Here is an 8,742-nt window from a genome sequence, read left to right on the forward strand (position 1 = left end):
TACTGGTTCATCTATTTTTTGTTTTTTAAGACAGACATCCTAGGGGCCCTTCAAAAACCATAAAATAGGCTTACTGCTCTTATTACAGAAATTCTCATTGCAACAAACAGAAGATCACCTCCAGAACAGAGTGACTTGAAAAACTAGGTTATATTTATCTTCCTCTAGTCACAGAGAAACCTCTTCTCTCTGATTACTGGCAGCTGAAATTTCAACATGATTAAATACCAAAGCAATCTTCCAGACTGAAAAAGCAGTGACTTGATACATTCTATTATGCTGAAGTTTTTATCCCACACACTTATTGCATTAAAATCAACGTGAAACTACCAAAAGTTTCCCACAGTCTAGAGAGAACAAAATACAAACACTGAGCATTCTAACACAACTATGAGCCAAAGGATAAGAAAACTATGAGAAGTAACTCAGCCTAACCATGATTATAGTAATGCAGCTCCCATCTATGCGTTATAAAAATATTTAAGTTCACAACAAAATGGGGGAGAAAAAAAGAAAAGCTCATTTTATTAGCAAAGTCCGAACATACTTGGTTAATTTACAAACTGCCCATGATTTATCCAATAAATATGCGTTTAATAGAACTCATCACTCACATGTTTCCCCATTTAGGTATGCAAGCAAGTCTTTCCTATCAGGTCTTCTTACCACAGGAATGTTTTCAGTCTGAAAGGAGAGCAGACTCAACATTAGACAGTTATTTCCTCACAGAGACTCTTGATGAAGATTTTTCCCTTTTACTGAACATCACTCGTTCATACAAAGACAAGAACATGTAACCTGCATCACAAGAAAGCACAACTATCAAGAGGAAAAATACAATTACTATCTTAAAGGGCATCCAGCTACACTAAATCAAACATCATTTGCTACAAAATGAGAACAGTCCTTTTCTTCCTTCATTTTGAAGCTGCAAATAAATAGTATTTCTTAAATGCACACACGCTTCATTGCATGGCTTTTTCCCCTTTCCCAGGGAAGTCAGACAGTTAAACACTACAGTCATTCTCTGAATGATGACTGTGCAAACATCACTTCAGACAAACAGGACAAAGTGAAGTTCTGTATCATCTACTTACTGCAGCACGACGGACATAAACAGGATGCGAAAGGTGCACATTATTGAGGAGGAACAAGATAGAATCCAAAGTGTAGTATTCCCTGGGCTGACCTTCCTTCCCTGTCCTGTAAAGTCAACAAACAAAGACTTTTAACATTTAATTCCCCAAAACGTCCTCTCTCCTTTCCAGGTAGCAGTATTACTGCTTGCTTTTTGAACTGCCATCAGGCTATTTCCTGATCGTGTTAACAAACATTGGTAACAGATACGTGTTCTCAAAGCCTACTTAATGAAGGCATTATAAACACTGCCCAAAATAAGAGCCAAATAGGTCATACAGCATACAGGCAAAACTTAGAAAACCATAAGAGCATACTCCCTTCTGTCTGAAACACATTTACTCCTGTGATTATCAAAGGAACTTTCTACTTTATGTGGGATATATGCAGAAGAATGCATTTGAACTGCAAAGGAACAAAGCAACATTGCATACTCTTCACGTAGCACAGAGCTGGAAGGCTGACAATGTGTACCTCACCTGTGAAAACAAACTGACTCTTCCCAACAGAGAGAAAAATAATCCAAAATAATGTGAGAATTAGTAGAATAAAGGATCGTCTTAATCACTTTTCCTTCCAAAAACTTAACCTGCATCTGTGCATGGCAGAAGGGAGGGCTGTATTTTGCTGCAAGCACAGGGAAAGGGATGAGACTCAGTACCATTCAACTGCTAGAAAACCAAAAGCTGGCTGAACACCTACAGCCCAAAAACTGGGTTACTCAACAAGGAATTGTTTGGCTGTTATTGTTTCACTGTTATCTTTGATCAGGCGACACATGAACTGATTCAGAGCACTGCTAGAAGTGAAAGCTTCCTCCACACAGACTTGGCTCTGAAGTGCAGTCTGTGTCATGTGCCACAGTTGTTGCTTGAATTTAAAATGAACATTTCAGATTCTCTCTTTTCAGATTAAGTCATTATTCCTCAGAGGCTGTGATGCACTTCAGAACACCATACAGGAAGTCCAGCTGTTCACCTATTCAAGTTGTTATTTGCACTATTTGGCAATGAATGGCATTATTTGGAAGATAAATACTGAGCGGTTATCTATTAATTTAAGAAGCCAGTAGGACAAAGCCAAAGGCATTGCCCAAGCTATGCAGAGCACAGCTGGTACTCTACCAACTGCAAGAAAACCTCAGGATCATTATGGCTGTGAGGGGGTGTCCTGTTAGGAGGGCAGTTTTAAAGGCAAAGCATCAGATGGACAAGCAGACATACAGCAAGGAGATAACAGAAGCCAGAACTGGCATTTTAGCATCATAATGCGATCCCTTCAGATTTCCCACACGGAGAACCTGTACAATAAACAGAGAGCTAAAAGCTCGCTGATCTGAATGTAGCTTACTTCACTCAATTACCAACATCAAAGCAGCTAAAGAAATTAATAATCATTTCATCACTTAGTAATAAAGATATCAATTATTTCAGAAACAAAACCCATCAAGTTGCAAACCTTGTCAGTCCAGCACTACTGTTTTTATTTGTTTGGGTTTTTTTAATATGCAAGTCTCAATCTCTTAGTATCCATTAAACTCCAGCTTAAACTGAAGTGTTTACACAACACAAAAGAGAACGTTTCACCCGGCTGGTTTTAACAGCACAGATGTAATTCACACTGAACCTCTGGGTAACAGGGTAACTCATCTTTTAACTGCGCTATTTCTTCTGGTGTGCTTGAAAGCATGAATTTTCCCGACGGCCTGTGTCCCATCTGTGACAGAAAGCGATAATCCTCAGAACCACAAGACTAGACATGTAGGGGACCATTCAAACTATAGCAGCCACAACCAGCAGCTCACTCACTGTTTAAAAACTTCTCAGCTGTGCCTATAATCCCTCTAACAGGTAAGCGAGGCAGCTAAGGTGCTCTGTTAGATGGATTCCTGCTTTTGGACTCAAAACTCACTCCATATTTACTCTTAGGCCACCAGAGATCAAACACACAAAACACTACCTCTGGCCACACACCTTCAGAAGTATTCAGTCATGTTCCATGGATTCAATCTGGGAACTAACCTGGATTTAATGAACTTCCGTACGTCTTTCAGGTTGCTTTTCAAGCAGCTCCACTCCTCAGAACAACGCACTGCTGGCAGCCCCTGGTGTCAGTGGGGAGAGTGGGCAGCACAGAGCAGCTCAGCACACCCAGCAGCACCGCTGGCTCCTGCCAGTTTCGTGCTCAGGGAGTAAGTGTTAAATGTCTACCAGGACTACTTCTAATTCTAGAAGGGACAGAATGCCACCGCTGCTACTCAGACTTGGATTACTCTCTGCTAACTGCAGGAGATTGCAGAGATGCAATTACAGCAACCACGCTGTGGACACCTAAGATGGAAGTCATATTTGCCTTGTGGAAGATTAAGCTACTAACAACTGCAAGCATAGCCTGGACCCTCCCAAGGGATCAAGGATATGGGAGGTTTCCAATCTGAAAAGTTCCTGAAGATGATCCTCATACGACCCTGAAATTACATGAATTAACAGCTACTAAACTGTCATCTCAAAACTACTGAGCACAGCTCGTAGAACTGGTTTCATTTTTACACCTTTGCTTTAAGGACTTAAAGATCCACAGCGGTTCACAAGACACGCTGTGCATCAGCAGCAGTCTGATTCTATCACAAGTTCAGATGCCATCTTCTTGGGAGTGAACCACAATTCACTATAAACAGAAAACAAAATCTGTCACAAAACAAGAGGAAATACACAGCTGTTATGAAGCTACTGCTTCTGTTCAGCTACACATACCCTCTGCTCACCCACAATCCTTCCTCAACCATACAGATAAAGCCACCTTAACGTGCATAATAAAGTTTTTCTCTCCAGATGCTGTCTTTTGGTAATAATTTGTAGGCCCAAATCAAGTCTTCCTAAGCAGCAGTAGTTTGGCTTGAGTATCTGCTTCTGTGTTCCCTACAGAACAGGGATGAAAGTTGTCTGTCCAGTTGGCCTTCACTCCTTGCTGCTTGGAAAGGCAAACTGCAACAAGGAAAACACCTTAACTGCCCATAGTTACTCAGCAGAACTGAAGGAGGATTCGTCAAGGACTCCAAAGCTCAGCTGTTTATGCAGATGTTTCTCTTCCTCCCCAAGTACAGAGCAGCATCTCCCTCACAGCCAGGAAGTGCAACTAAATCCACAACAAGTTTCTGAGAGCTTGAAACAGGTAACAAGGTAGTACAATTCTAGTTCTATACTGAGGGCAAAGTGAAGCCAGCTTAAACAAATCAACCTATGAACTAACCAATGGAACAGTTTCAGTTTCCTTTCTCCCTCGAAGCAGTTGCAGTGTCCTGATTTGAGCATCAATATTCTTATCATAACACCAAGAACAAAAACAAATCCTGCTCTCAGGCTGAACAAGGAGTTTGCTTGGGAAATCTTGCAGTTCCTCTGCTTCTCTATCATGTTTCAAAGCACTCTTTCTGATCAGTACTCAAAGTATTCTCTACTTAAAAAAAACAAAACACTACTTGCCTTTGGCTTTAAATGCTGTGTTTTATAAGACTCACTGAATCCCTTCTAGCGTGGATGTTAAATTACACCACTCCTTCATCAACAAGAAAGAGGAAGTATCCTCGTGCGCTGTCAGCAGTGCTATCAAACCAGCAAGTTCAACAGGTACAAAAACTCCTTTTCTCTTCAGGACCCATTACGCCTGTTAGCACCGTTTACTCAGCGGACACCGTGCAGGCACGCAGAGGGCACGGCGTCGGGCCCGGGACGCGGCATCACCCGCGGGCGGCCGAGGGGCACCCAAAGCTCGCAAGGGAGCGCCGAGCAGCCCGGCCTGGAGCTCGGTGACTTCCCTGCCGCGGGACGGAGCTCCGAGAAACGCCACCCGGCTGCGTTACCGCACACGGCGGACGCGGCACAGATTTCCGATAACAAACGGGGCCGAACTCCGCGAGCCGCTTCTCGCACCGCCCCGCGGGATCCCTCTATCCCCCGAGGCTGCCAGCCGCACACCCAGCCCGGACCCCTTCCCACGGCTCCCAGCGCTGCCCGTAGCGCTGCCCACGGCCCTGCCCGGCCAGGCCCCGCCGCCCGCAGGATGCCGAGGGCGGCCTTTCCCCGCCGTGCGCTGCGCTCCGCCGCCGCCTCCCGCAACTTCGGGCCAACTTCTTCCCAGCTCCCGGCCCGCCCCGTCCCCGCGACACCGGCCGGCCCGTCTCCCCTCCGGCCCCGGCGCTCACCCCCAGATGACATAGTTGGTCTTGACGTTCTTAGGCCAGGAGAACTCGCCGAAGATCACCTCGTCTCCCTTCACCACGATCTCCTTCTTCTGCGTGTTGTACTGCCGCAGCACGCTCAGCACGTCCGCCATCTTCACCCGAAGCCGCCGGCCGCCGCCGCTCCGCTCCGGCCCGGCCCCTCCTTCAGCCGAGGAAGGACCCCGCCGCCAACAGCCAGGCCCCGGGCTGCCCTCGTCGAACGCCTGAACGCAACCGCCCTACTGGATCCGGAAAACTGAGGAGCGAAGGGATTTATCACCGTTCAGAGAAACGACAGTGCACGCGTGAGCGCGGGCCCCCGTGACGCTTTGGAACTGGCTCAAGAATCGAACAGACTCTCGCGACCGCCCCGCCTCCTTCACCGCGGCTGCCTGAGGAACAGCGGACAAAGGCAGTGTGAAGGGCAGCCTCGCGTCTCGAGGGGCGGGGCTGAGCGGAGGAGGGGCCTGAGAGCGGTGTCGGACCGCCGTGAGAACTGGGTGGGAGCACCGCCCCTTCCTGCCGGCCGCCATGTTCCTGCAGAGGGCGCTGCGACTGCGGGGCAGGTGGGTTGGGGTGCGCGGGGAGCGGGTGGCGTGAATGGGGTGAGGGTAGGGGTGAGGGTATGGGTAGGGGGAAGGCCTTGGAGCCGGGCAAGTTGGGTTGAGGGAGCGTATAGGAACTGCCGTAACTGCGGGCTTTGTAAGCTCCCACCTGCTGGGGAAATTACGTTTAAAGAAAGTAGAATGAAGACAACCTTTAAACTGGGAACTACAGAATGTGTCACTTACGTTGCTCTTCAGTTTTAGAATGGGGAATAGGCTGCCTGCCTCTGTCAGTCTGTCCGATGCTGCTGCTGTGAATCAGATACAGGTACCGGCTGATCCATTTACTGATCTGTGCTTCTGAACGTCGTGGTTGCTTCAGGGCTCTTCTGAGATAGGAGATCATACAATGGGTTGTGTTGGAGGGGGCCTTTAAGACCATCGAGTTTCAGCCCCCAGCTGTAGGCAGGGACGCCTCCTTCTAGACCTGGTTGCTCACAGCCCCGTCCAGCCTGGCTTTGAGTCCATCCAGGGAGGGGCTGCCACAAGCAGTTCTGCATATCAAACATACTGCTTGATAATTAACTAATAGTAATGTTGATATTAAGTCATGCACCATTTATCCCCAGTGCTGGGACCTGATTTTCCTATGCTGTATCCTTTATGTGACTTTATGAAACGACTTCTACTCAAACTCAGTACAGCTCACAGTATTGGGGAATTAAACCTTGTAAAGTCACCCCTCCCAAATGTTCATTGCTGTGATAGCAGATTGATACATCCCTGTTTGTTTTCGTGACTGTTGGATACCGTAAAACTACACCAACTTACTAACTTGAATGTTCTTTTGCATATGATAGGAGATAATCTCAGACAACTGCGTGGTGATTTTCTCTAAAACAACCTGCTTCTACTGCAGAATGGCCAAAAAGCTTTTTGAGGGGCTGAACGTCCATTACACAGCTGTAGAACTGGATGTGAATAAAAATGGAAGCCAGTTCCAAGACATTCTGGAGCAGATGACAGGCGGCAGAACAGTAAGTATATCTTTTTTGCAAGTAATGAGGCAGTGAAGAACTTACACTGCATGTTTTCCCTATAGATTACAGCCATCTCAAGGTCTTTTCTTTTTGGTGGGCCAAGTGAATTTGGAATACAAGCTCCTAAATTGAAACCAAGAACTGCAGGCATTTTGTACTCGCTCTTCCTCTTCAGATCTCAGAGGTGTTCTTTTCTGTCATGCCACCGAGATGATGTAAATATCAAACTCTGTTTTCAGCTTCATGTGTTTGACACTTATGTCATGTCTTAAGGTTATGTAATCATTTTGTATGTATGTATGTATTCACTCACATACAATGAGACTGCAGTTTGTAAGCACATAAAACAGTCCTTGCATGTGCATGGAGTTCGCTTAGGTTTCTTTATTTGAAGTAATGAATGCAAATTTCATGTTCTTGACAGGTCCCGAGAGTGTTTGTTAATGGGACTTTTGTTGGAGGTGCTACAGATACTCAAAGACTTCATGAAGAAGGCAAGCTGCTTCCATTAATTCATCAGTGTCAAGCGAAAAATGGAACTACTATTTAGCCTCACTTAGTTGTCTTTTATATAAGATGGGTAAAAATTTAGACAGGTTAAAAAATCACCGAGATGTATTGCATGAGCTGGGGTTAAGCAGCTTCTAGATGCGTTTTTTGCATCTCAATTGATTTTCTGACACAGACTTCATGGAACTGACCAACTTGTCTTCCTGCCTCAGCTTTACCACCACGGCAGTTAACATTATGCATCTCTTGGTATCACGGGTCAAAGATAATCATGTCACTGTTATTCTTGTATTATGTTTCATGCTATCAACTCTCCAGAGTTAAAGATTTAAAGAACACTGGTACTTTAGTGTTATTTGTTTTCTGCAAATTAGCTTTGTTTCTGGCATTAACTGTTACAGCGCACGGTCAATCCATTGGCTATGGGGGGAACCAGAAAGGAAATCTGAAGCAACCAAGTTGTAATGATATTGCTCTGTGTACAGCTTCTAAATAGTTCTGCTACTTGTACACTACTGGTACTACTCATTCAGGTGTCTTCACCTCACATTAAAAGCAGTGCCTACACTTGCACTTGTTTTGTGTGTGTTTTTATATAGTATTTAAACTCCTTCTTTTGTGCAAATGCCATTGTAATTGTATTTATAATTGTAATTTATTGGAACAAGTTATGCAAACACAGAATCAAGCAAGTCCATTGGAAGCATCTGTTGTTCCTTTTAATTGAGTGAAAGCAAGTTGCTTTATCTATGTCTTGCCTAATCTCTCTCAATCTGATCAGAATCCACCACAACCTACAACTACCCAGGCCTGCAAACAGTTCAATTATCATTTTAAAACCAGCAGAGTTTTGATAGTATCAAAGTACATTAAGATCTGCTGAAGATCTACACAAGTCTTCCAAATCCCCCAACTTCCTTTGATTAAGTTCTTTTGTCATTTATGTCCATGGTAGATTGTGCTAGCAGGCCATTCTCTCTTACCAGGCCTGGAGACGAAGGGTGCGGGATGTCTGACTTTGCCTCCCTCTGATTTCAACATCTGATCACCTAACTACTGAAGTTCAATTCCAATGGGTACAGTGAAAGGGGGACAAGATGCTTGTCCTTTTAGATCCCTTGGTAACCATGTTGGTCTTTAATCCACAGTATGAAATATCAGTTCACATTCTGTCATTCAGGAATAGCCTCTAGGTGTAAACCAGATCACCCTCTGCCTAATCTGCGGCTACAAAGTACATCATGAACCATTCACTGCTATTTTGACACTTAATGCCACACAAAACAGGTCT

The 8,742-nt window shown here is 45.0% G+C and overlaps 2 protein-coding genes across 2 annotated transcripts in view; one reads left to right on the top strand and one right to left on the bottom strand.

The window, feature by feature from the left end:
- CDC73 (cell division cycle 73) overlaps positions 1-5,576 on the bottom strand; it is a 109,218-nt gene extending 103,642 nt beyond the window's left edge. Inside the window, exons 1-3 of the mRNA XM_072342659.1 lie at positions 5,339-5,576; positions 1,098-1,203; positions 615-684 (exon numbers count right to left, since the gene is read on the bottom strand). Of these exons, the coding sequence (XP_072198760.1) occupies positions 615-684; positions 1,098-1,203; positions 5,339-5,469 (307 nt within the window). The 5' untranslated portion in view covers positions 5,470-5,576. The remainder of the gene's footprint in view (positions 1-614; positions 685-1,097; positions 1,204-5,338) is intronic.
- A 242-nt stretch (positions 5,577-5,818) lies between these two features.
- On the top strand, positions 5,819-8,018 carry GLRX2 (glutaredoxin 2). Its single transcript, XM_072343306.1, has 4 exons — positions 5,819-5,922; positions 6,160-6,229; positions 6,762-6,938; positions 7,366-8,018. Exons 1-4 carry the CDS (start codon positions 5,888-5,890, stop codon positions 7,489-7,491), a joined length of 408 nt encoding a protein of 135 aa, XP_072199407.1. The 5' UTR covers positions 5,819-5,887; the 3' UTR covers positions 7,492-8,018.
- The last annotated feature ends 724 nt before the right edge of the window (positions 8,019-8,742 follow it).

Source organism: Excalfactoria chinensis, chromosome 8 (genome assembly GCF_039878825.1).
Source record: "Excalfactoria chinensis isolate bCotChi1 chromosome 8, bCotChi1.hap2, whole genome shotgun sequence".
Lineage (NCBI taxonomy): Eukaryota > Metazoa > Chordata > Aves > Galliformes > Phasianidae > Excalfactoria > Excalfactoria chinensis.